Source organism: Triticum aestivum, chromosome 6A (genome assembly GCF_018294505.1).
Source record: "Triticum aestivum cultivar Chinese Spring chromosome 6A, IWGSC CS RefSeq v2.1, whole genome shotgun sequence".
Lineage (NCBI taxonomy): Eukaryota > Viridiplantae > Streptophyta > Magnoliopsida > Poales > Poaceae > Triticum > Triticum aestivum.
The window spans coordinates 587,812,259-587,839,419 of record NC_057809.1 but is presented as its reverse complement, the minus strand read 5'-3'; the positions used below and the strand labels follow the sequence as shown (position 1 = coordinate 587,839,419).

Sequence of the window (27,161 nt, the reverse complement as noted above, 5' to 3'; positions counted from 1 at the left end):
CGGGCTTTGAGTCTTACTCAACTTCACACCTTGTAATACAGGCAAGAACTCTTTCTTTGACCGCTCCATTTTGAACTACTTCAAAATATTGTCAAGGTATGTACTCATTGAAAAAGCTTATCAAACGTCTTGATCTATCTCTATAGATCTTGAAGCTCAATATGTAAGCAGCTTCACCGATGTCTTTCTTTGAAAAATTCCTTTCAAACACTCCTTTATGCTTTACAGAATAATTCTACATTATTTCCGATCAACAATATGTCAATCATATATACTTATCAGAAATGTTGTAGTGCTCCCACTCACTTTTCTTGTAAATACAGGCTTCACCGCAAGTCTGTATAAAACTATATGCTTTGATCAACTCATCAAAGCGTATATTCCAACTCTGAGATGCTTGCACCAGTCCATAGATGGATCGCTGGAGCTTGCACATTTTGTTAGCACCTTTCGGATTTGACAAAACCTTCTAGTTGCATCGTATACAACTCTTCTTTATTAAATCCATTAAGGAATTTAGTTTTGTTTATCCATTTGCCAGATTTCATAAAATGCGGCAATTGCTAACATGATTCGGACAGACTTTAAGCATAGATACGAGTGAGAATCTCTCATCGTAGTCAACACCTTGAACTTGTCGAAAACCTTTTTGCGACAATTTTAGCTTTGTAGATAGTAACACTACTATCAGCGTCTGTCTTCCTCTTGAAGATCCATTTATTTTCTATGGCTTGCCGATCATCGGGCAAATCCATCAAAGTCCATACTTTTGTTCTCATACATGGATCATATCTCAGATTTCATGGCCTCAAACCATTTTGCGGAATCTGGGCTCATCATCGCTTCCTCATAGTTCGCAAGTTCGTCATGGTCTAGTAACATGACTTCCAGAACAGGATTACCATACCACTCTGGTGCGGATCTCACTCTGGTTTACCTACGAGATTCGGTAGTAACTTGATTTGAAGTTTCATGATTATCATCATTAGCTTCCTCACTAATTGGTGTAGGAGTCACAGGAACAAATTTCTGTGATGATCTACTTTCCAATAAAGGAGAAGGTACAATTACCTTATCAAGTTTTCTACTTTCCTCCCACTCACTTTTTTCGAGAGAAACTCCTTCTCTAGAAAGGATCCATTCTCAGCAACGAATTTGCCTTCGGATCTATGATAGAAGGTGTACCCAACATTTTTCTTTTGGGTATCCTATGAAGACGCACTTCTCCGATTTGGGTTTGAGCTTATCAGGTTGAAACTTTTTCACATAAGCATTGCAACCCCAAACTTTAAGAAACGATAACTTGGGTTTCTTGCTAAACCACAGTTCATATAGTGTCGTCTCAACGGATTTAGATGGTGCCCTTTTAACGTGAATGCAGCTGTCTCTAATGCATAACCCCAAAACGACAATGATAAATCAGTAAGAAACATCATAGATCGCACCATATCCAATAAAGTACGATTACAACGTTCGGACACACCATAATGTTGTGGTGTTCCAGGTGGCGTGAACTGTGAAATTATTTCACATTGTTTTAGTTGAAGACCAAACTCGTAACTCAAATATTCGTCTTTGCGATCAGATCGCAGAAACTTTATTTTCTTGTTACGATGATTTTTCCACTTCACTCTGAAATTCTTTGAACCTTTCAACTATTTCAGACTTATGTTTCATCAAGTAGATATACTCATATCTGCTCAAATCATCTTGTGAAGGTCAGAAAATAACGATACTTGCCACGAGCCTTCATACTCATTGGTCTGCATACATCAGTATGTATTATTTCCAATAAGTCAGTAGCTCGTTCCATTGTTCCGAAGAACGGAGTTTTTGTCATCTTGCCCAAAAGGCACGGTTTGCAAGCATCAAATGATTCATAACCAAGTGATTCTGAAAATCCATCTTTATGGAGTTTCTTCATGCGCTTTACACCGATATGACCCAAACGGCACTGCCACAAATAAGTTGCACTATCATTATTAACTTTGCAATTTTTGGCTTCAATATTATGAATGTGTGTATCACACGATCGAGATCCAACAAACCATTTTCATTGGGTGTATGACCATAGAAGGTTTTATTCATGAAAACAGAACAACAATTATTCTCTAACTTACATGAATAACCGTATTGCAATAAACATGATCAAATCATATTCATGCTCAACGCAAACACCAAATAACACTTATTTAGGTTTAACACTAATCCCGAAAGTATAGGAAGTGTGCGATGATGATCATATCAATCTTGGAACTATTTCCAACACACATCGTCACTACACCCTTAACTAGTCTCTGTTTATTCTGCAACTCCCGTTTCGAGTTACTAATCTTAGCAACTGAACTAGTATCAAATACTGAGGGGTTGCCATAAACACTAGTAAAGTACACATCAATAACATGTATATAAAATATACTTATGTTCACTTTGCCATCCTTCTTATCTGCCAATCACTTGGGGTAGTTCCGCTTCCAGTGACCAGTCCCTTTGCAGTAGAAACACTTAGTCTCAGGCTTAGGACCAGACTTGGGCTTCTTCACTTGAGCAGCAACTTGCTTGCCATTCTATTTGAAGTTCCCCTTCTTCCCTCTGCCCTTTTCTTGAAACTAGTGGTCTTGTCTACCATCAACACTTGATGTTTTTCTCGATTTCTACCTTCGTCAATTTCCGCATTACGAAGAGCTTGGGAATTGTTTCCGTTATCCCTTGCATATCATAGTTCATCACGAAGTTCTACTAACTTGGTGATGGTGACTAGAGAATTCTGTCAATCACTATCTTATCTGGAAGATTAACTCCCACTTGATTCAAGCGATTGTTGTACTCAGACAATCTGGGCACATGCTCACTAGTTGAGCGATTCTCCTCCATCTTTTAGCTATAGAACTTATTGGAGACTACATATCTCTCAACTCGGGTATTTGCTTGAAATATTAACTTCAACTCCTGGAACATCTCATATGCTCCATGACGTTCAAAACGTCGTTGAAGTCCCGATTCTAAGCCATTAAGCATGGTGCACTAAACTATCAAGTAGTCATCATATTGAGCTAGCTAAACGTTCATAACGTCTGCATCTGCTCCTGCAATAGGTCCGTCACCTAGCGGTGCATTAAGGACATAATTCTTCTGTGCAGCAATGAGGATAAACCTCAGATCACGGATCCAATCCGCATCATTGCTACTAACATCTTTCAACACAATTTTCTCTAGGAACATATCAAAATGAACACAGGGAAGCAACAACGCGAGCTATTGATCTACAACATAATTTGCAAAATACTACCAGGACTAAGTTCATGATAAATTTAAGTTCAATTAATCATATTATTTAAGAACTCCCACTTAGATAGACATCCCTCTAATCCTCTAAGTGATTACGTGATCCAAATCAACTAAACCATGACCGATCATCACGTGAGATGGAGTAGTTTTCAATGATGAACATCGTTATGTTGATCATATCTACTATATGATTCACGCTCGACCTTTCGGTCTCCGTGTTCCGAGGCCATATCTGCATATGCTAGGCTCGTCAAGTTTAACCTGAGTATTCTGCGTGTGCAAAACTGGCTTGCACCCGTTGTAGATGGACGTAGAGCTTATCACACCCGATCATCACGTGGTGTCTGGGCACGACGAACTTTGGCAACGGTGCATACTCAGGGAGAACACTTTTTGATAATTTAGTGAGAGATCATCTTATAATGCTACCGTCAATCAAAGCAAGATAAGATGCATAAAAAGATAAACATCACATGCAATCAATATAAGTGATATGATATGGTTATCATCATCTTGTGCTTGTGATCTCCATCTTCGAAGCACCGTCATGATCACCATCGTCACCGGCGCGACACCTTGATCTCCATCGTAGCATCGTTGTCGTCTCGCCAATCTTATGCTTCCACGACTATCACTATCGTTTAGTAAAAAAGTAAAGCATTACATCGCGATTGCATTGCATACAATAAAGCGACAACCATATGGCTCCTGCCAGTTGCCGATAACTCGGTTACAAAACATGATCATCTCATACAATAAAATTCAGCATCATGCCTTGACCATATCACATCACAACATGCCCTGCAAAAACAAGTTAGACGTCCTCTACTTTGTTGTTGCATGTTTTACGTGGCTGCTACGGGCTTAAGTAAGAACCAATCTCACCTACGCATCAAAACCACAACGATAGTTTGTCAAATAGACTCCGTTTTAACCTTCTCAAGGACCGGGCGTAGCCATACTCGGTTCAACTAAAGTTGGAGAGACAGTCGCCCGCAAGCCATCTATGTGCAAAGCACGTCGAGGGAACCGGTCTCGCGTAAGCGTACGCATAAGGTTGGTCCGGGTCGTCTCGTCCAACAATACCGCCGAACCAAAGTATGACATGCTGGTAGGCAGTATGACTTGTATCGTCCACAACTCACTTGTGTTCTACTCGTGCATATAACATCAACATAAATAACCTAGGCTCGGATGCCACTGTTGGGTTTCGTAGTAATTTCAAAAAATTTCCTACGCACACGCAAGATCATGGTGATGTATAGCAACGAGAGGGGAGAGTGTTGTCTACATACCCTTGTAGACCGTAAGCGGAAGCGTTAGCACAACGCGGTTGATGTAGTCGTACGTCTTCACGGCCCGACCGATCAAGCACCGAAACTACGGCACCTCCGAGTTCTAGCACACGTTCAGCTCGATGACGTCCCTCGAACTCCGATCCAGCCGAGTGTCGAGGGAGAGTTCCGTCAGCACGACGGTGTGGTGACGATCTTGATGTTCTACCGTCGCAGGGCTTCGCCTAAGCACCGCTACGATATTATCGAGGTGGACTATGGTGGAGGGGGGCACCGCACACGGCTAAGAGATCCAAGGGATCAATTGTTGTGTCTTTGGTGCTAGCCCTGCCCCTCTATTTATATGTTGAGCCCCGGGGTCGAAACTTGGAGCAAAAGCCTCCTCAAAGTCGGTTTTTCCCGAATGGCAAGAGTCCCACTCGGACTCCAGGACCAAACGCCACAATCCTTGGCGTCTGGGCCAGGGCCAGACGTCAGGGTCTCCGGCGTTTGGCCCCCTGGCCTCCGCAAAACTCCTTTTTGCACCGATCTAAAGCCTCATGGGCTTGACCCCTTGGCCTAACCATATCATCCAATATATGAATCTTTACGTCTCGACCATTTCGAGACTCCTCGTCATGTCCCCGATCTCATCCGGGACTCCGAACTCCTTCGGTTCATCAAAACATGTGAACTCATAATATAACTGTCATCGTAACCTTAAGCGTGCGGACCCTACGGGTTCGAGAACAATGTAGACATGACCGAGACACGTCTCCGGTCAATAACCAATAGCGGGACCTGGATGCCCATATTGGCTCCTACATATTCTACAAAGATCTTTATCGGTCAGACCGCATAACAACATACGTTGTTCCCTTTTGTCATCGGTATGTTACTTGCCCGAGATTCGATCGTCGGTATCCAATACCTAGTTCAATCTCGTTACTGGCAAGTCTCTTTACTCGTTCCGTAATACATCATCTCACAACTAACATATTAGTTGCAGTGCTTGCAAGGCTTATGTGATGTGCATTACCGAGAGGGCCCAGAGATACCTCTCCGACAATCGGAGTGACAAATCCTAATCTCGAAATACGCCAACCCAACATCTACTTTTGGAGACACCTGTAATGCTCCTTTATAATCACCCAGTTACGTTGTGACGTTTGGTAGCACCCAAAGTGTTCCTCCGGCAAACGGGAGTTGCATAATCTCATAGTCATAGAAACATGTATAAGTCATGAAGAAAGCAATAGCAACATACTAAACGATCAGGTGCTAAGCTAATGGAATGGGTCATGTCAATCAGATCATTCAACTAATGATGTGATCTCGTTACTCAAATAACAACTCATTGTTCATGGTCAGGAAACATAACCATCTTTGATTAACGAGCTAGTCAAGTAGAGGCATACTAGTGACACTTTGTTTGTCTATGTATTCACACATGTATTATGTTTCCGGTTAATACAATTCTAGCATGAAAAATAAACATTTATCATGATATAAGGAAATAAATAATAACTTTATTATTGCCTCTAGGGCATATTTCCTTCATCTAACCCGGGGCGTCATGCAAAAAAAGGACTATTTCGTGTAATATTTTCGGATTGGGATCATTTTATGTTGAAGTTTCAAATAAAGGCCGGTTCTGTTCATTTTCACGCTTCTGGATGGGTCTCCTGCCGCCTTGTGGAGAGGAAAAAATATGCCTGGCAAAGTCAACCATAAGGCCTACTCCACCGCGCGACCCCAAACGGACATCCGTTTTGTCCTGTTTTTGTCCCTTTGGGTAGGGATTTGGGGTCGTGTCCGGGCCTGTCCTGGGATGCGGTGGTCGTCCGCCCACCGCGCGGACGCATCCCGGCCGCATCTTGTCCGCGTATTATTTCTTTGCAAGTCCTTAACTTTATTCCATCATTCATTTCTGGTACATGGAAAATGCATCATCACATTTTGACTAGTAAAGCAAGGCCAAAGAAAACAAGAACCACAAGAATACATTTTAGAAGATACCCAATTTTCATAACTGCTCCCTTGAGTTGGGTTAGGGCCTTCTCGATGCACTCGTTGATCTGTGGAGGAGGGTCGATCTGGCATCCTCCTTTCTTCTTCAACCAGAAGGCTCGATCTGGCATCCTCCTTTCTTCTTCAAGCCGGGAGTGGATGTTGCTTCCTCCTCACACCTAGTCTCGTGTCTAGCCTCTAATCTAGCATCAAGTGCATTTGTCTCATTTACAACCTCTATGCTAGCTAAAAATGCACGAACATGTACTAAATTTCGCTCTATCAATATATTGATGTACTCTTCTTCCCAATACCAAAACTTGCATCCGTTCTACACAACAAAATTTGAAATTAGTACAACTAGTTAAATCTAGAGCACAAACCGAAGCTAAAAAAGCGCATACCCCATCGTTTAAGCACTTGATGAACACCCATCCGGGATGTTCCGGCGTTATAGACACGCAGCGCACGACCATCCTTGGGCAGTGGTCGCACTTAATGAGTGGCAACGGTGCGCCGGCGAGCTTTTGGGCAAGCACCGAGCCCGGCCGACCGCCATTCGTGTATCTGCCGGCGGACCGCCGACGGTGCAGATCCGAGCGGCTAGAGGAGGAGCCACTGCCTGCATGTGGCCTTGCGGCCCTGCCAGGGCCTTCCGCCGAGGTGCCCGGCTAGTCCATGGCGCGGCCCGGCCTCCCACAGCCGGCCGAGCTCAAGACCGACCGGATCCGCCCTAAAACCGGTCGGCGGGTGCGCAAACCGGGTGGCCATGGTTGGGTAGCTCGGCGGCGCCGAGGGGAAGGGGTTGGGCGAGCTCGCGTCCGAACTGCACGGCTGCAATGGCAGCGGCGGCAGCGACAGGAAGAGTGGAGGGGGTGCGGCCGGAGGGAGGGAGGGGGCAGATAAAAAAAGGCCTGTCTTGTGCCACTGACGGGCGGGCCAAGGGAGGACACGCACAGACGACCCGCGTGTCCGCGTGGTGTCCGTTTTACCCCAAAAGCGGCGCAAACTTGGGCCGCGGATGGGTCGAAAGCGGACACAAAGCGGACAAAAATCCGTTTGCTCCCGCGCGCTGAGGGCCGCCTTTTTTGCTCCTTTTACCCTAAACGGACGGGGCCGGACAGGATAGGGTCGCGCGATGGAGTTGGCCTAACCCCAACGCGTCACCGTCAGTACCACCATGGCAGCCGTATCACAGCACAGCAAAGCATCTGGATTTCAAAATTCACCTCGGGATTCACGTGCGGCTGTTTGTTTCTCTTCCTCATTGGTTCTTCTTTTCTTCCTTCTTTGCCGGGTTGCCACGGTGTCGATCGAAGAGGGAGAAACGCCGTCGCGAATCACAGGCCTGTGCTGCTACACCATGATAACGTTTTGTCTGAACCGGACCCCGGCAGCGGCAGGTTCAGGCAGGTGGCGTCGTCGTCTGCTACTGTGATAACGCAAGAAAGGAGGTCTACAGCGCCATGCTGCGGCGGCAATGATGGATACACAGCTCGACGCGACGCGTGCCCTTTTTATTCCCGGCATGGCTGGCCGTGGTGCGGAGACGCCAGCGTCGTATCATTACATCATCAAAATTTAAATACATTCCCAGCTTCTGACTTTCGCTGAAGCAAAAAAGAACTGAAACTGTAGCGACCAAGTGGAAAAAAATTAAGAGACGTGTGATGCCCGGTCTGCAGGTCAAGCAGAGCCTCCTCTGCCTAGGCCACCCAACAAAACACCGTGTCGTATCCTGCACAAAAAACTACTCTACCGCTAAGCAGAGTACTCTGCTGCCCTCTGCTTTTGTCTAAGAGAAAAGCACACTACCTCTTGGTAGGCAGGGCACGCATAGCAAACGTCATTTACTACTTAAATAACAAATCCTGCAAAATGTATTAAAGTCAAATATCATAAAATTTGACCAAGTTTGTGGACAAAAACATTTACATCTAGAATGCCAAACATATAGTATCATTAGATTCATTACAAGATTTAGTTCCATATTTTATACATTTTTGATATTGTGGATATAAATGGTTTTCTTTATAAACATGGTCCAAGTTTATAAAGTTTGAGTTCTTAAAATATCTATATGCATTACATTATGGAACGGAGGGGTACTACTCTATTCTATTTCAAATGAGGCAGTCATGCCTTTGGCATGTATATGCTATACATATAGAGAAGGAACCATTGTATATTTTGGTGGGAAATTAATCTATTTCAATGTATTTTGTTTTTTAGATTTAAAAACATGCTTTAGCTAATGCATAAAATGTTAAGAAAAATAATGATACGTGAAAATTTTACCACGTTGTGCGCACTCCAGTATGTATCACCTCATTTTACACCATACATTATATATGTTTAAATATTTCTAGTATTTTTTTGAAATAGTTATAGATAAGTAGAAAATGTTTTTCTAACAATAATCCATATCCAATATTAATTGGACAAATGTTCTTTTTAAGTTGATAAAAATAAAATAAAATAAATATTGTTTAAGCCAAGACTTGAACGGAAAACTTTTATATAAAAGACTATATATGATAACCACCACACCTCCAGAATGGTTGGATAGTGGATTGTCGAACCCCGATGCGGAGGAGAAGCTCCTCACAGTTGTTCTCCGCCACTCTCTAACGACGACAGAGACTGGCGCTCGCTAGCTCGGTCGGAAGAACGCTAAGGCAATCCGGCTTCGTACCGAGTGATCGGGGCGTGAAGCTGCAGAGAAGGCGGTGGTTGCAGCGAAGCAGCGGAACATCGCCCAGAGGATGGTCGACTACATCAACTCCTTGTTCGACGACTCCGACGTCACCCATGGCTCCGATGACCCCCTCCCACCGCCGATGCCACACGGATGGCTACAACCGCTCTGGTGGCCGAAAGGGCAAAGGATTGGCAAAAAGGTAGTGAAGATGCTCGGTCATCTCCGTCTCTTTTTGCATTTTAAGATTTTTGTTCGTTCATACAACTGAGCTGTGTTGTTTAAACCTCTGTCGTCTTTTGGTCTGGATAATTTTCATATGTGGGTTGTTCTATGTTTCGGAATTTTGTTAATCACCTACGTAGTTTTCTTTCGCTTTGCATGCACGACATGGGTTAATACACGACTGTGAACACGTCATTTTGACTATTGACCAGTCACTGTACACGACCGCACTTGGGCGTGTCCGCGAACATATAGGGTGCCGGATTTAATATATCCAGCTGTAGATGTTGTTAGGTGTGTCAAATTGCTCCAGCTGGGCAAATGGTCCAAGTAGGCATTTTTGTTGAGTTGGCACACAATTAAATATAAAAAGGAGGACTGAGGCCCCGTTTGGTTCATAAGTCCTAGGACTTTTTCTAGTCCCAACTAAAAAGTCTCTAGTCCCTAAAAAGTTCTTCCCTTCCTAGAGGATATTAAATGACCATGTTGCCCCTAGTATATAGAAAAAATAACAATCAAACAACACCATGGGGTGGCGGGTCATTGAATGCATGGAGGGGCATTGTTGGAAAAGTCCCAAAAAAGACTCTCCTTGAGAGTCTTCTTCATTTAGTCCCAAATGTCTAATTTAGTCCCTAAAAAGTCCCTCCCGTTTGGTAAAAAAGTCTCTAAGAGAAACTTTTTCTAGTCCCTACACAAAAAAGTCCCTGGAAACAAACACCCCCTGAGTATCATGATGTACCAGTATGTGGCATGCATGACAATTACTACGATACCAGACAATGATACTATGCACTGTAGAGGTAGTATCATATGCAGACTAGTATATGATTTTTTCCATTGTGACCGGCTAACTATTGTACATGCTGACTACAAGGTTGGCTATAGATAACCGGACAGCAGCGTATAGCCGGCGGCAGTGTATACTATTAACCATGCTCTTATTGTACTTGCTCTTAGATTGGATGAATATTAAAAAAAATAAAAAATAAAACTTTTTTGCGATAAATTTTGATAAATATTTTGTGTGGTTGAAATTTTGTACCACGTAAGGACATCCGTGCAGGTCGTGTGGAGTGTTGATTTTGTTTTTTTTGCCATGATTTTCACTAATGTCATTTAGTGATAAAAAATTGCTAAGCATACAAAAATATTTGTCAATGTTTGCCACAACAAACATTTAGTGTTTTCTTCAATTTTAGTGTTCATCTCGGGAGGAGAATAGGACTCTTATCAGTTTTGCTAAAGCACAGGTAGATGTGCCATAAGTATTGCACATCTAAGTCCTATGTCATTGATCTTACATTGAGATTCGTGTGGATATTTTCTTCTTTTTTTTCTGCTTGATTCAGCCACTTAGATGTGCAATAACTAGAGCACGTCTAGATGACTAGATGTGCCCTGGACACACCCGACTCTTAGGCTAGTCATAGTGGGAGTAACTTAGCTAGTAACATAGCATACTTCAAGAATTTTTTGCTTATGTGGCAAGTAATTAATGAGAGGTGGTAACATAATATGTTACTGTAACATAGCGCTTTTCAAGACAAGATGAGTCTACAAGCTAATAAATGAAACCATCTAAGATACTACTATTATGTTACTTTGCATTATGAAAGTAGTAATTTAGGCTAGTGTCATATGCATGACACTAGTCTAAGTTACTCCCCACTATGACCAGCCTTATATGTAGGTGTATGAATATGACAGCTTGAGCGAAGCTTCGAAGGACAGAGCAGGTAGAAATCCCGATGGAGACTATCTAAAAAAACAAGGCTCATGTCTCACGGAGGAGAAGAACAATTAACGTTGACCGATGGAGCGGAACACGGCTCCCGTTCCCCGAGACCGCATGGGTGGTGGGGGCATGCAGAGGAGCCGAGGCCGGTCGGCCCGGCAGCAGAAGAGAAGACTTTGGACGGGCCCGGCATGCACGGACGCACGCACCGATCGCCATCGCCTCGGTCTGGGATGTCAAACCCTTCCGCCCATCGATCCGTGCGCGCGCGGGCGGCCCGGGGTGGCTCACCAGCTGATACAACTCGAGGTGGCAATCGCACTTGCGCACGCAGCACCGACCGCGTGCATGAACCGCGCGCCATCGAAGGCAGGCGACGCGCGCTAGCTCCCGTGTGCGCCGACAGAAGAGCTGCCGGCCCGTCCGGCAGTGCTGGCCGTGGCCGACCGGCGCCTGGCCTGGGCTCTGTTAATCAGCCCTGCAGTACGTGGTTACACGGCGGGTTAGAGCAGTTTTGGCGCACGGGCTGTACGTATGCGAGCAGGTGCACGTAATTCGTGCCGCCGGCCGCTACCCCGTCGGCGTACGTGGTTCGCCATCCGGACGGGGACTGCTGCTGCCGGCCTTGCTTCACCGTCGTTCGCTACGGCCGGGAGTAGAGAGAAGGTGGTAGGACCAAAGCCGACGTCGCTCCGCTCTCGTCTCCGCGCGCCCGCTTTCCTCCGTAGTGAATTGACGCTGCGTTTGACTCCGCGAGCCGCTTGCCGACCTTGATTTCGTTCTCCAAGTCTGAATCAAACCCTGAAGTCTGAATCCCTGAAATTGTCACCCTGTATTTTTTGATCCCGGTTTATCCCGGCTGATTAGTGCTAAAAGCTGGTTTGGCCTTCAGGATTGCTTACGTGGCAGGGATTAGGGGTTAATTGGATGCAATGCTATACTGACTGCGGGCCCTTCCAGTACTCACTTAAGTTGAAGCGGCGGGGGGAAATTAAGGGCTTGAGCAGGGGAACCAAATTAGGGATCGTTGGTAGGCTGGAGACGGGCGGCGGCGGCGGCGGCGGCGGTTACTCAAGCAGGAGGCGGGCTTCGGCAGTAATCGACGACGTCTTCCTCCTCCCGCGCGTCGTACTCAGGCGGAGGTCGTGGGCGCATGGCTCCATCAAGGTCGTCCGTGCCGTACTGCGAGGACGCCATGGCGTACGAGCCGGCAGTGGAATGCCACTGTAAGAAGATTCTACTGCTGCGTTCATGGAATTGTAGTAAGCTTCCAATCTTCTTCTCTTGTAATTTTTCCTCGTCCTTGTTTCCGTTTCTGATGGTATGAACTGTTTCATTCAGAGAGATGGCTGTGGATTTTTTTTTCAGCGGCATGATGATCCCTGCTCCCCATTTGTTGTACAACTACTAATGGATCTTTGGGATGCAATCAGGAGGTTTGAAGCTGCATGTGGTGATGGCTGGAAGCAATGGATAGAACAGATGCAGAGAAATGGAACAGAGGATGCATTGAGACAATTAGTTCTGAAGAAAAATGCAGAAGTTCAAGCAAATAGGGCAAGATGTGATAGTTTAGAAAGAAAACAAATGTCCAGCATTGTGTTTTATGGCATGATCATGTTAGTGGCAGGTTTATTTGCAAGATTTGTCCTGCATTGACAGCTAGAAGATGAATGTAATGTCAAAATTTTGTACTAGCAGAATGATGTAATCGTTGGATGATGGAATGGTACTTCATATTGTTGGATGATGTTACATTTGCTGGTTCATTTTGTTGGTCGGCAACTTTAGAAAATAGCAGCTAGTGCTACTTTTGCATATTTGTCCAAAGTGACAAAATAGCAGCTGGTACATTTTGCATTGGAAAAACATAAACACATATCACATAAACAACAGGTAAATTTCTCCAGAGTGACGAAATCACTAGTTCTGGATATTTTGCATTGGAAAGACATAACTGGTTCAGTTCTACATAGATGCATTAGTTCAACACATATCTGGTACTACATGACCAGAGTGACATAACCAGCAAAGTGACATAACCAGCAAAATGAAATAACCAGCAGTTCATTAATATGCTAACTTAAATCACTTGTCCATCATATCATTTCTTTGATTTTTTCTTGGCTTGCACATTCTGTTTGTTTGTAGCTTTCCTCTTCCCTCCACTTATTCTTGCTTGTGCTTGAACTTCTCCTCCGCTCTTAGCCTGCTGGCTTGCTCTGATCTGAGCATCAGTGTTTGCTTGCTGTTACAAAATATGAGAGTATGTCATTGCACAAATTATTAAAATAAAAGTACAACCATTTAAAAAAGAGAGTGAACTTGTATTTACCTCAGATGACTTCATTTTCCTGCCTGTTTTCTTCAGGAAGGCATTCTTCTTCTTCCCCTTTTCAGGATTCTTGTTGCAGCCTGTCTTGTTGTGGCCCTTGTGGCCACACATGCTGCAAGTAATTTTAGTGCCATGCTTTGACATTTTCTTTCCTTTAGGTGCTTCTCCCTCTTCCCTCTTCCTGTCATTCTTCCTAGGCCTACCTGGCATACTCACATACCCAGGTGCTTGTGGTCTAGGTTTGTCTGAGACAGACCATCTCTCCTGTCCTTCTACTGGATCCAAGCAGTGCTCATATATCTTCTTAAATTGCTCAACTGAATAGCACTTGTGAATGAAATCAGCTATGTTTCTTCCACTCTTGTATATGGCACTGATGGCATGGCAGCAAGGCAGCCCTGCCAGCTGAAAGTAACCACAAGAGCAAGTCCATTTGTCTAAGTTTACTGTATAGCTCCTTCCTCTGCCACTCACATGTTTCACCTCGAACCCTTCCTTGCCATTCCAGAGAACATCACAGAACTGAGTCATTTTGATGGCCACCTTAAGCTTCTTGAAAATGTTTGGGCATATATCACTAGATGTCCACTTTGCACTTTTGCTTCTATTTTCTTGGACTCTAAGTGTCATCTTGTGTCTAATTTTCTCTAGCATAGAGATGATAGGATAGAATCTGGCCTCAACTATAGCATTATTGAAGGACTCACATAGATTGTTATCCACTGAGTCACAAAGGGATCCAACAGGAAAGAATGCTCTTGCCCAATGCTTAGGCTCTGTCCTCATTATGTCCCTTGCACCTTCAGGTGTATCTTGAGCTAACTTGGCCTTCCTATACATGAAGTCTTCTCTGTTTGCAGCCTTGGCAATTGCCCAGAATTTCTTTTGCAAAGCATGCTCTCTAAACTTCTTTTTCCAGTTAGCATAGATGTGTCTAGCACACATTCTATGTTGTGCCTTTGGCAAGTAGTCTTGCATTGCACTGATCAAGCCCTACACAGAAGTTGGAATTTTTTTAGAATTTGTACATAAGACAAATGAGTACACCTAAAAACCAACATAAATGTTTCACGCTTCGACAACATGATCATTTAAAAGCTCATAATTAACAGCATACCTTCTGCTGATCTGATATGAACACCCATCCTTCACCTTGATCATTAATATCCAAGTCCTTTATCAACAGGCCAATAAACCACTCCCAAGTTTCGGTTGTTTCTTTCTCCACTACTGCCCAAGCTACTGGATACATTTGATTATTAGCATCTCTACCAATAGCACATAGCAACTCACCTTGACATGCTCCTTTGAAAAAACAACCATCAAGCCCAATAACTCTTCTGCATGCTTTAAAACCCTGTTTCATAGCACTAAAGCACACATAAAAGCTTTGGAAGATATTTTGATCCATGTATTCAGGGTCCAAGCCAACAAGGATTGTGCTCCCAGGATTGCTCCTAAGTAGTTCAAGCTGGTAATCAAACACCTTGGTGTACTCATCTTTCAGTCCAGCAAGTAGCTTCTCTGACACTATCTTCTTAGCAGCCTTGCACTTTGAAGTTGATACATCATCAAAGAAATCTTTCAAAACAGTGGCTTTAATGCTATCAATTTTCCATGTGGGGTTCGCTCTTAAGATATGCTCATATCTCCTAGCAATAACTTTTGCAGTGACAAGATGATTGTCTCTGTTAGGTGCACACTCATGTTGATCTTCATATGTGATCACCTGGAATCTAGAACACCTGCTAGTATAAGCACCATATATAGTCCAGGGACATCCAGGCCATCCACATTTAGCCCTAATCCTCCCTTCTTCTGACTTCATGAAGTTTATACTTCTAAATGTCAGGAGTCCATATTTTATTAGTGCCTTTCTCATCTGATCCTTGCTCCTGAAAACCATTCCTAAGCAGAATAGTGGAATATCTACCTTAGGGTTATACCTTGGGAACTTAGTCTTCCTCCTAACAAATTCTCCTTCATGATCACTGTCCTCATCGTATGAGTAATCTTCGTCATCTGAGTCGAAGTGGTCTTCTCCTACCACTTCTTCCACATTAGCCACTAGATCTATTGGAACGGCACCAGATGGATTTCTCTTAGCCCATCTCTTTGAGTCTCTAATTCTCTTCTTAAAAGCCCTTGCTTGTTCCCTTAGCTCAACATATTCCTCTTCCAGTCCACTCTCATCACTTCCTGCCACATAATCACTATCATCTTCCTCACTGTCTAAAATAGCAGAGCCACTGTCATCACTCTCATGTTCATATGTATGTTGGTCTGCTGCATTATCACTATGTGTTCCTGGATTAATGACCTGAGAGGTATGTAGCTGAACCTGAGAACTTTGTGCCTCAATTTGTAAACTCTGTATCTCAACATGTGCACTTTTAGTCCTCTGTTTCATTCTGAAATTGTGCTTTGTAGGGCTGCTAATAACCTGGGTTATAACACCACTATCATTTGGTACAAGCACACTTTCTTTTGCAGTCAATGATGATGGATTTCCACTAATTATCTGAACATCTTCCTCTGCAGTTATGACTGCATCTGGTTCTGTATCACTCCCTCCATATAACTCATTGCCCATCTCATTTTCAAAATCACTACCACTGTCACTTGCACTTTGATCATCTTGCTCCCCAAAGTACTCCACATAGACCTCAGCCACTCCTCCATCAGTTATGTATTCAGACATCTTCATACAGCCAGCATCATCACACAAAAATAATAGGCCATCCACTAGTTTTTTACCAGGGATCAGGAAGTAAAGCTTCATACTTTCTTTGAAAGGTATGTGATCACCAAGAAATCCTTTGATCTCTGGCAAAGATAATTTATCCCTTTCAATCTCTGACATTGCATCATCTCCACCAACATAGTCTAAAGTAGGTCCAATTCGAACAAATTGCCCACCGAAATTAAACCGCACATTCAGTTTGTCGCAAGCATCCATGATGAGAGCACAAACCCTAACCTGCATTGCCACACATTTTTGGACGAAAATTAATGGCTAGTATAGCTATTCCGAACTAGATGTAAAAGTAAATCCAATGTTTTCCAACAAATCAATGCCCTAAATAACCTCATTTTCCTGCCCAGAAACCCTAACCAGGGACAATCAACGGCAAAAAAATGCAAAGATGAGAAGAGGAACAGAAGGAGGAAGGGGATTACAGGAGATTTCTCCGGCCGCCGTGATCGTCTTGCCGTCCCTGAGATCAACCACCGCCAATCGCCATGGCCGCTGTGAGAAAGGGGAAGGAGAAGGGACGGGAGGAGAAGCGTCGAGGGGCAGAAACAGGGGAGGGAGCGAAAACATATTGGGGTTTATGAGAATGATAGGACCCATTGTCAGTCCAGCTATTTCCCCCTCTTTCCTCCACATATTCAATCCCAGTGCAAACAAACGTCTAATGGGCCTGGATAAACCGGGATCAAAAAATACAGGGTGACAATTTCAGGGATTCAGACTTCAGGGTTTGATTCAGACTTGGAGAACGAAATCAAGGTTATTTTCAGACTTTTTCCCTCTGCGAGACTAGCAGAGAGTGTCAGCTGTCACGGGACGTGCCGCGGGTGTTTCATGGCCAAGGACACGCGGCACATTGCATTGCGTGCACGGGCGACGAGAGTTCAATGGTCCTGTTTGGATACTCTAATTTAATTAGAGGTTAGAGTTAGATTTTAATCTTGAACTAACATTAGACTAACTTTAACCAAAAAGCTGTTTGGATGGTAGGGTTAGATTGATAATAAATATTCTTTCTCGATCATTTGACTATTTTGAACCATGTTTGAATGGAAGGGATAACTTTTTTTATTATTTTTTCTAGTGGACCTAGGAAAACTAACCCAAATAAGCTCCTCTAGTGTGGGCTAGTTTTTTGAGATGAGTTAGATCCAACTAACTTAAACTAACCCATCATGTTTGGATACTTTTCGATTACTTGAGCCCAACTAACTAAAACTAACTCTAACTTAGGAATCCAAACAGGGCCAATGGCGCTGGGCAGGCTAGCTTCTGGGTCGGTCTTGCCGCACCATAAAAGGCTGTGTGGAGAAGAATAAATAAAACCTGGACCAAAACCCCGACCCGTCACCGTCAGTACGTACCGCCATGGCCACCGTCTCACATCGCAGCAAGAAAGCAAGCGTCTGGATTTGAAAATCCGCCTCGGGATTCACGTGCTCATGCTTGTTTTTTGTCTTCCTCCCTCATCGGTGCTACACTGCTTCCTTCCTTCATTGCCAACTTGCCAGGGTGGTCGAAGAGGAAGAGAGCGCCACAGTAGCGACCGAATCAGAATCACAGGCCTGTGCTGGTGCAGCTACACCATGATTGTTTTTCGGGAATGCTAATTTTCATCCGGATGAAATCTTTTGGCTTTCATCCGTTTTGTGGGCCGTCCATTTTCTGTCCCGAGATTCGTACTTTTTTCCCTGCTCTCAGATGATTTGTTTTCTTATCGGGCCCGCTAAATTTCCGAGGAGACCCGTTTGCGTTTTCGCTCGCTTCGGCCCCGCGTCGGCCAGTGTTCCTTTCCCTTTCTTTCTGTTTTTTTCATTTCGTTCCTCTGTAGGTGCCTCTGTCCCATCCCCTCCCTCGTCGAGATAGGAAGAGAGATCCATGGCGACTTGGAGCTCCCATGTTCGCTCGATTCAGTAGGATGGTGTCAGGCGCCTGGCGTTGTCCCTCCGGCTGCCCCGCCCTCTCCTGCTCCATCGCCTTTTCCCTCGCCAGAGGTTTGCAGCATCTCTTGACTCCCGCCCCATCGCCGGCCCCATTTTTTTCCGCCCGACATTTTCTGTTCGTTGTATTCGGTATGTATTTGTGGCTTTGGTTTGATCCTCTAGTCTGATTTGGTAGTGTGTATGGTTTTGTCAGTCAGATCTGCTGCTTATCCTCTTTTGGATCTCGCATGTGGTAATCCCCACAACTATTTCTCATGCAAATGCGTTGTTGCGTTTGTTAGTGGTATTGAATCTCATCTGTCTTATGTGCTAGGTTAGGGTTTGCCTTGTAGGTTTTATTTGAGTTGTTTCAGTTGGTAGTTGGAATTCGGGTGGTTGCCATGGGCAGCTGCTAATTTCATACATGGTGGATCGTGTTTCGGTGACTTTAGTGCCTTGGTCACCTTGGATTCTCTAGTGTTTTTGTTTGTGGTTGTAGGTTATCTGTCCCCTGGGTCATTTGTTGATGTAGGTTTGTATGCAGTGTTCTTTGTGATTTTGCTTGTATAGCTAGTCAACAAGCTTAAGTTGTCATACGTAGTGCCTTTTGCTTGCAGACTTCAGCTCTGTTCTTTGTGTTTCTGTGAGATATGTATTTTTCATTTCAGCTATGTAAATGTTTGATTGCTCTACTAGAAATCCCTGTTTTCTTAGTGGATTTACAGTGTGTTTTCTTAGTGTTTTACACTATAATTCTCGGTGAATTTATAGTGTAATTTCTTAGCGGATTTACACTGTAATTTTAAGTGGATTTACACTGTCATTTTTAGTGGTTTTATACTATAATTTTTAGTGGATTTACACTGTATTTTTAGTGGATTTATACTGTAATTTGCAGTGGATTTACACTGTAATTCTTACTGGCTTTACTCTATAGTTTTTAGTTGATCTTTCATTATAATCCTATAAGAATTTCACTGTATCTCTTGATTCTCTTGATTTTTACAGTGTAATTCTTAGTGGATTTAGACTGTAATCCTTAGTGTTTTTGTAGTGACTGTTAGTTATTCTTGGATTTACCTTGTGTTTGCACTGCAACTCTTGATTTTTACAGTGTAATTCTTAGTGGAGTTAGACTGTAATCCTTAGTGTTTTTGTAGTGATTGTTAGTTATTCTTGGATTTACCTTCTATTTGCAATGTAACCTTGATTTTTACAATGTAATTTTCAGTGTATTTACACTATAATCCTTAGTGTATTTTGGCTAGGGTCTGTTAGTGGGGTTTTACCCCTCTAATCTGCATTTGACTAGGGACTATTATGTGGATTACTTCTGTATTATCATTAGTGGATTTTACAGTGTAGTTCTTATTGGATTTACGGTGTAAGTCTCAGTGGGCTTACACTGTAATATTTCAGTGGATTCTACCCTTAGTGAATTTGACTAGGGACCGTTAGCTGGATTTTACCCTTGTACTCTGCAGTTGAGTAGGGTCTATTATGTGGATTTTTTTAGCTCTGAGCATTTGTCAGGTAGCCAATCTCTGTCTTGTTTGTAATTTACTTTCATGCATTTGGTTGTTTCTTTATTTATTTTTTTACCCTGATGACATTTCAGCTTTGCTATGTAGGTTGCAAGTCTGTTGCTCTTGACTCTACGAAGAAAGCATCAAATGATCCATCGGTTAGTAAATCTGCTGGTAATGTTTTGTCAAACGAGGGTACAAAAGGATGGTCCAAATTTGGTTTCTTGTGTGTGCCATGTGTATCGGTGCTTAGTTTTATTTTCGGTTTCAGTGTGATCTTCATACTAATTACATTTAAAAGATCACCGTAATTATAAGTTCAAGTGACAGTAATTTGCCGTTTTATATAGTTCCAAAGGTTCTCATATTCAATCATATTTACATTTTGGTTTCTGAGCAGGAACAAATTAGTTTCTCTCTAGTGTATAGTTTGTCTGTCCCGAAATTATTAGTGTAATTTTACGAGTTTTTTCAGTGTATTTTCTTAGTGTAATTTAGTTTATTCTCCGTTTCATTTCTGGACTTTGCTCTGTAAATCCTAGCTCTGTTTTTAGGTGTTTCTACTGTATTTACACTCTAAATCTACTATGAAAGGTCACTAGGTTTCAGCTGGAATTATTGTATTTATAGTGTAATTCTAGTGTAAATTAAACTATAAATCTGCTGCAATTACTGTGGAACTCACTGTCGTTTGCTCTATAACACTATTGTATTGTACACTGTAGTTCTACTATAAATACACTATATTTACACTGTAGTTCCATTGGTCTAGAACTGGAATTACAGTTCGCTTACACCTGTAATTCTAGTGGTATAGCGATGTAATTCAAACTATAGTTACAATGGAATTTTCAACCTGGTCCACTACTGTAGTTTTTATTGCTTACCACTGAATTTTTAGTGGCCTAGTACTGTAATTATAGTTTGTCTGCCAATGTAAATTCCTTATCTGCCAGTGTAATTTAGTTTGACAGGTTCTTTTTCTGTTCCTCTGTAACCACAGTGTAAAAACACTTGTTAGACTTTTCTTTTGTGTAGGATCTACTCATCTATATATGGTGTAACATTCAGTGAACTAGTGAATGCTAATTCTTATTGGTTTCTTTGGTGATCTCTGGATTTTAAGTTTATAACTAGAGTGCTCTATGGATTGTGATATGCTCTTTCGCTTTGGTAGCAATCCGTTGCTGCTCAAAGTAGAACAATATTTTTTGCATTAGCTAATGACTTTTTTGCAGGATTTCTTTCCCTGTTGTCTTATATGTAAATTTCACAATGATAGTACCTTGTACATCATTTGCGCCTGAAGTAGTTGAGTAAAAGAGTATGCCCCACTCTGTTATTTTGTCAAGAATCAAGTTAGAAAAGCATGATTGAATATGTTTGTTCATTATTTTAGTTTTCTAATGCTAATAAAGTCATACATTAAGGAAATCAGCTTCGTCATGTTCGAGGTACAGCTCCTCCCCTTTCATGCTAGATTCCGTTCCCTTTGATCCCATTGCAGGCACCTGTAAATATTATCAAAAAAAGTACAAGCAGTGAACTGTTATCGAATAAACAATAACCATCTAGATTGTTTGTGCCAATTAGTGTTAGTGCATAGCCTAATATTTTTCGAATCTTTTTATCCGATCATAGTCCTAAATCATATGCAATGATCATTTTAGTTTCAGTGTGTACTCATTTGAAATTACAAGTAAAAGATCATAGCATTTCGAACTTCAAGTACAAATAAAAGGTATTTGTATACAATTCCAAAGTTTATAAAATTCAGTCATAGATTCATTGCTTTTCTTCAGGAGTAAATTTATAAACATCATCATAGTTTCTGATTAGTGTACAATTTTTGTCACTGTCAAAGTGTTTGAAATTGCAGTCATAGCTTCATGAAAATATAGCATTCCTAGCCTTTTTTGTTCAAGCATTTTTTCCTAAATGATTTCATATCTTCCTGAACATGCTCCCCCTAATCGGCTTTTTCTTCTGACCATGTGTTGTAACTGTAGTTATGAATTCATAAACTTGCAAGTAGTTTCTCCGTTCTTGACTCCCTAGACTACTTTGGTCCTACTATTCTTCCTGGTTCTAGTGTTTTTTTTGTGACACGTAAGCACACTTTCAGAGCTCAATGTTTGGTCCCTGCAGCAAGTAAGTGAGGATTTGAACTGTGTTATATTTTCTTATAGTTTTAATAAGGTTTCTTTTTCATGACTACCCTGCCTATGATCTTAGATTTGGTTTGTGAATCTGATGTGTTTCTTCAGCTATGTAATGATCCACACATGGTTGTCTCTTTCAGATGTACAGAGTCATGAGAGAGATCTGTTTTACTCATGCTAGATGTGTGGTGAATGCAAACAAAGGAGGTGTTTACCTGTGAATGCTTTGGTTCATCAACCATGATCTTCTTCAAGCTTGTGTCCCAAAACATGGAGGAAACGCCATCACTTTGCTGCTTTTGTGTCCGGGTTAGAGAAGAAGGGGGTGGACCCGTTAAAAGTTTTTATTTGATTTGTGCGGTTTGTTTAAATGAGTGGGACAGGAAAAGGGACATACAGGGGACAAGGGACAGAGGACAACTGTCACATTCCAGTTGGCTGGAAAATCCGGATGAAACCCAATTGGTTTTCAGCCGGATGCCAATTAGACAGTCCCTTGTTTTTTGTCCGAGCCGGACCCGGAAGGAAGCTGGTTCCATACTCTCTCTCTTTTTTTTTTTGAAAAGGAGCTGGTTCCAACCGTTTCGTCCCTCACAACAGTGCCATGCTGGGCGGCAATGATGGACACACGGCTCCACGCGTGCCGAGCATTGTACAATGTAGTAGTAGCAACCAAGTGGAAGAGATTCAGAATGCAGGTCAACGGAGCCTCCTCTCCGCCTAGATGGCCCAACGGACAACACACCGTATCGTATCCAAAGCATACTACAGTACTCTGCATTTGTTTAAGAGAATACAGAGTACGTTACTTGGCAGGCAGAGCACGCATCGCGCACGTCATTAACTATCCGCTAAACTAGACCTGCAAAAGTCAATACTCAATTCCATGGCCACGCTACTCTATTCCAGGTCCTCTGCAGCACGGTCCAAAGCGACACACCGAACCTGCTCAGGAACGGCAAAAAACAAGCGCACCCGACACCGACGGAACCAGCAAAAACAATGGCAGATGCAGATGAGCCTGCCTGCATGTCCTAACAACGGTGAGCTCACCCGCAACAGTGACCCGCACCTGCATGTCCTAACCCGCACCTAATGCCGCTTTAATTCCCCGACTAATCTACACCCCCCACACGCTAACCTCGGTCGCTCTCTGCCCCAATTTATCCCCCCCGCGACCCCCCACGCAAAGCTTCCCTCCCCCTAATCCCGCAAGTACCACCATGGCTGCCATGCCGAGGCTCCACCTTCCTTCCGGATCGTAAGGCCGAGCTCGGGCTCTCATCCGTAGCTGCTCGCTTGCTTGGAGTCATAGTAGGTTGGTGCGGAGTACAAGGACCATGAGCAACTCGTCGTGGGCGGCGCCGGCGGGGTCGTCGGCGCTGGAGACGGTGGAGACCAAGATCAGCCCCAGCATCCTCTTCATCGTCGCCGTGCTGGCCATCGTCTTCTTCGTCTGCGGCCTGCTGCACCTGCTCGCGCGCCACCTGCTGCGGCTGCGCCGCCGCCGCCGGGCCGCCCGCGACGACGCCGAGAGCGTCACCGCCTTCCAGGGCCAGCTGCAGCAACTCTTCCACCTCCACGACGCCGGCGTCGACCAGGCCTTCATCGACGCCCTCCCCGTCTTCCTCTACCGCAACGTCGTCGTCGGCGGGGACGGAGAGGGCGGCAAGGACCCGTTCGACTGCGCCGTGTGCCTGTGCGAGTTCGCGCCTGACGACCAGCTCCGGCTGCTCCCCAAGTGCAGCCACGCGTTCCACCTCGAGTGCATCGACACCTGGCTGCTCTCGCACTCCACCTGCCCGCTCTGCCGCCGCAGCCTCCTCGCCGCCGGCGACCTCGAACCCACCTGCAGCCCGGTGCTCATGGTGCTCGACTCCGCCGACAGCTCCCGCGACCTGGCCGCCTCGGGCAGGCGCGCCGACGCCGAGCCGAGCGGCGCGGCCGTGCGCGTCCCGGGGCGCGACGGGGCCGAGGAGGTGGTCGAGGTGAAGCTGGGCAAGTTCATGTGCGTGGATGGCAACGCCTTTGCCGTCGCCGACGCCAGCGGAGCGGACGGAGCGGGCACCAGCAGCAACGCCAATGCCGACGCCGACGCAGGGCTCGGGCAGAGGCGGTGCCACTCCATGGGCTCCTACGAGTACGTCATGGAGGAGCAGGCGTCGCTCCGCGTGGCCATCGCCAAGCCGCCGCCCAAGAAGAAGCGGCCGGCGTTCTCCCGGGCGCGCCGCGGCGGGGGCGCCATGTCGGAGTGCGAGTTCGGCGCGTCCAAGCGCCGCGGGGAATCCTCCTCGCTCCGCTACCCGGTGATCCCCGCCACGACAGCGCGGAAGCAGCAGCCTCCCCCCGGCCTGCCCGCCGCGGCGAAGCTCGCCAAGGACAGCTTCTCCGAGTCCAAGATCTGGATGGTGCCGCCGGCGTCGTCCCGGAAAGGGGACCCCTACGCGGGCGGGCGGCGCACGGTGTCGTTCCGGTGGCCGATGCGGAGCGGCAAGGAGGGCGAGGAGGAAGGAGGGGGCGAGCGGAAGAGCGGGAGCGAGGCAGACTGGGGCGACGTGGAGACGGGCAGCGGCGGCGGCAACAGCGTGGTGTCGTCGCTCGCGGAGGAGCGGCCGTCGTTCGCGCGCCGCACCCTGCTCTGGGTCGTCGGCGGCCGGCAGCAATCCAACCGGGTCGGAGACTGCTCGTGACCACCATCACCATTGTCGATCAAATCAAACCCCAACAGAAGAGAAAAAGGAAACAGATTCTTTCTTTTGTTCAGTTAGTCATAAGGATTTCGTCTTCTTTCTCCGTCCTTGTAGATCGCCATTGATTGCAAATTCGCAGCGGCGAGAAACCTGTAAATCCCACGAGATCGCTCTCACATCAGCTCGATCAGCAGCCACTCATTTGACAGTTGCTGTGGAGTTTTCAACCGATCGAGAACCACCGACGAACACCCGGCGACTTTTGCATGGGAGCGGCAGATCGGAGCTGCATGCATCATCAATCATGGATTCTTTCCGGTGAAGAGCGATCGCCAATCAATCATGGCGATGCGGAGGCGGGCCAAGGGAGGCGCTGCGCAGTTGGAAAGCGGGATTTGTTTGGTCTGTCGGCGCGTGATCGCACATGTGAGCAAGTGCCACCACAGTCCTCTCCTCCGTCGGTCGGTAGCTTCCGGGAATTCGGCGGCGTCGCTTTCGCTCCTCCGAGGCCAACCACGCGCGCATATGCTGTCCAGTTCGGCAACGCATCTGATCTGAATCTCTTGGCCCCGGCTGTGAAACGATGCAGATCAACGCGGATTTTTCTCCCGTCATCACCTCCAGGAAGACCCAGGAGCTTGCTGGCTGTGGCACTGAACGACGGAACCGGGCCAGAGCTGAACCAGAGGAGCTCTTGCTTGCAGTTTTGGACTGGTGTTCATGTCACCAAAGATTCAAAATTTTCATGGACCCGGCGATTCAGAAGTTTACCAGCATACTCCACTGCTGCATTTACTCCTGGGCCTGGCGATCTGTACACTGTACTCTGCTCTTTTTACTAGTTTGAGTCAGAAATTTTAATGCAACCACGCCGTTACTGCGAGGTCAAACGGCATCTGGGCTGTCGGTTAACATTTTGATTTTTCAGTTCATCTGGAGCGGCGGCGGTGGAGCCGGAGCTGGGTTGGCATTTTGCCGGTGCAGTTAAGCCGCCCATCAATGCTCCCGTCCCGACCAGGCAAAATTTGCTGCCATCCACGCGAGCCGCACGGAAACCTGCGCTAATCCATTTACTCGTACGTACTACCTCCATCTAGTTGAATAAATCATTCGCGTAGTTCTAAATCATCGATTTGAAGAATTAAATATGTGTTATATGTCATGAAAAGTATATCAATAGATTTCTACACGGATATAGTTTCTAAATATATATTTTTTGTCTCGTATAATACATATTTAGATAGTTAAATCGTCGACCTAGAACTACGCGAATGACTTATTCACTTAGTATTCGCTTTGCCGCTGTAATTAGCTGGGTACTTTTGCACTGCTCGGTGAAAAGGCGCTTTACGCTGGCCACCAATGGCAGTGCGGTTAGTGGAGCGGCAGGGGCATAATTTCCTTTTTTCTTCGATTGAGGAGGAGAACACGATTTCCTTGGTGGATCACAAGCATTTTTTGTTCTCAGGGAGAATCCGATGAATTCCATGCGGAAAATTTCACAAGACGACAGTTGAAGCACAAGCATTTTAGTAGATTGCAGTGACTCCCCATAGACCAAACAAAACTACGGTGTAGAGTCGATCATGCGGAACAGGAGTATTTGACAAAAGAAAAGAAAAAACTATCGCAATTGTTGCGAAAAACTACCGAAATGGATTAATGGCCGTTGTATATGATTTAAACACGTTTATGACAAGCGGGCCCCACCCGCCAGGGTTGACATGGCAGAAAACTCAAGGGTGTGTCTATGGCACATCTAGATGTGCTCTAGTTATTGCACATCTAAGTGAGTGAGTTAAGCATAGAGAGAAAGAGAAAAAAGAAAAAGAAAATATCTACACGAATCTCAACATAAGATCAATGACATAGGACTTAGATATGCAATACTTATAGCACATCTAGATGTGCTTTAGCAAAACTGAAAACTCAACACTATTTTTTTGACTGTTAAGTAGACCGTTATCACAGCTGGGCCATGTCACCATCAACCTTCTTCTTTCTCCTCCTGTTCCTGTCTCTTTGGCATTTCAACAAGTTCCTTCTCTGCATTGGGCAGCACCCCGTCCGAATTGGAGCGCGCTGCCACCGGGGCAAGGACCGTGGGTTCCGGCTCGCGTGCCATGACGCACGCCAGCCACCCGCCTATCAGGCCACGAGGTCGTCGCCATCTCGCTTGGGCTGGAGGACCATGGCACAAGGAAATATGGCCAGTATGCGCGATTGACATACGTGTTGACCCCAATTGTGATGTTTTTTTGTCAAATACTCACGGAATTGCCTAAGAAATGTTGCTGGCTTCCTGCATGTCTTTGTTGCAGGATTTCATGCCGTCACGTGCCCTATATGCAAGCTTCCTCATCGGCGGTCTCCTATTCTCCACGCGGGAAGCCTATGCCCTCGCCATGGGAAAGATGTCAACACCCATGCTACATGCATTTGGTCCTCTTGTGTGCCGGGCCGGGGTCAACATCTTCGCGTGTTTGCGGTTCCATGGTCGCCTCTTCTCAAAGGCAAACTTGCTTCACAAGCATATCT

At 45.0% G+C, this 27,161-nt stretch overlaps 2 protein-coding genes and 1 long non-coding RNA gene across 9 annotated transcripts; 2 read left to right on the top strand and 1 right to left on the bottom strand.

Moving 5' to 3' along the window:
* Positions 1 to 12,034: 12,034 nt before the first annotated feature.
* On the top strand, positions 12,035 to 12,988 carry LOC123131166 (uncharacterized). Of its 2 annotated transcripts, none has more exons than XR_006464084.1 (2): positions 12,035 to 12,495; positions 12,602 to 12,988. It is a non-coding gene; the product is annotated as an uncharacterized lncRNA (long non-coding RNA). The 2 variants fall into 2 exon arrangements; XR_006464085.1 differs by having other exon boundaries at positions 12,575 to 12,988.
* A 124-nt stretch (positions 12,989 to 13,112) lies between these two features.
* LOC123131165 (uncharacterized) lies at positions 13,113 to 16,871 on the bottom strand. The gene is made up of 4 exons (XM_044550901.1): positions 16,749 to 16,871; positions 14,686 to 16,548; positions 13,569 to 14,561; positions 13,113 to 13,481 (listed from the first exon to the last, which is right to left on the bottom strand). Exons 2-4 carry the CDS (start codon positions 16,525 to 16,527, stop codon positions 13,338 to 13,340), a joined length of 2,979 nt encoding a protein of 992 aa, XP_044406836.1. The 5' UTR covers positions 16,528 to 16,548; positions 16,749 to 16,871; the 3' UTR covers positions 13,113 to 13,337.
* A 1,207-nt stretch (positions 16,872 to 18,078) lies between these two features.
* On the top strand, positions 18,079 to 24,804 carry LOC123128727 (RING-H2 finger protein ATL13). Of its 6 annotated transcripts, none has more exons than XM_044548812.1 (3): positions 18,079 to 18,317; positions 19,877 to 19,929; positions 22,074 to 24,804. In XM_044548812.1, the coding sequence occupies exon 3, from the start codon at positions 23,274 to 23,276 to the stop codon at positions 24,621 to 24,623; it is 1,350 nt and encodes a 449-aa protein (XP_044404747.1). In that variant the 5' UTR covers positions 18,079 to 18,317; positions 19,877 to 19,929; positions 22,074 to 23,273; the 3' UTR covers positions 24,624 to 24,804. The 6 variants fall into 6 exon arrangements, with proteins under 6 accessions (XP_044404747.1, XP_044404746.1, XP_044404744.1 ...); XM_044548811.1 differs by having other exon boundaries at positions 19,877 to 19,945; XM_044548814.1 differs by having other exon boundaries at positions 18,097 to 18,317; positions 19,864 to 19,929.
* The last annotated feature ends 2,357 nt before the right edge of the window (positions 24,805 to 27,161 follow it).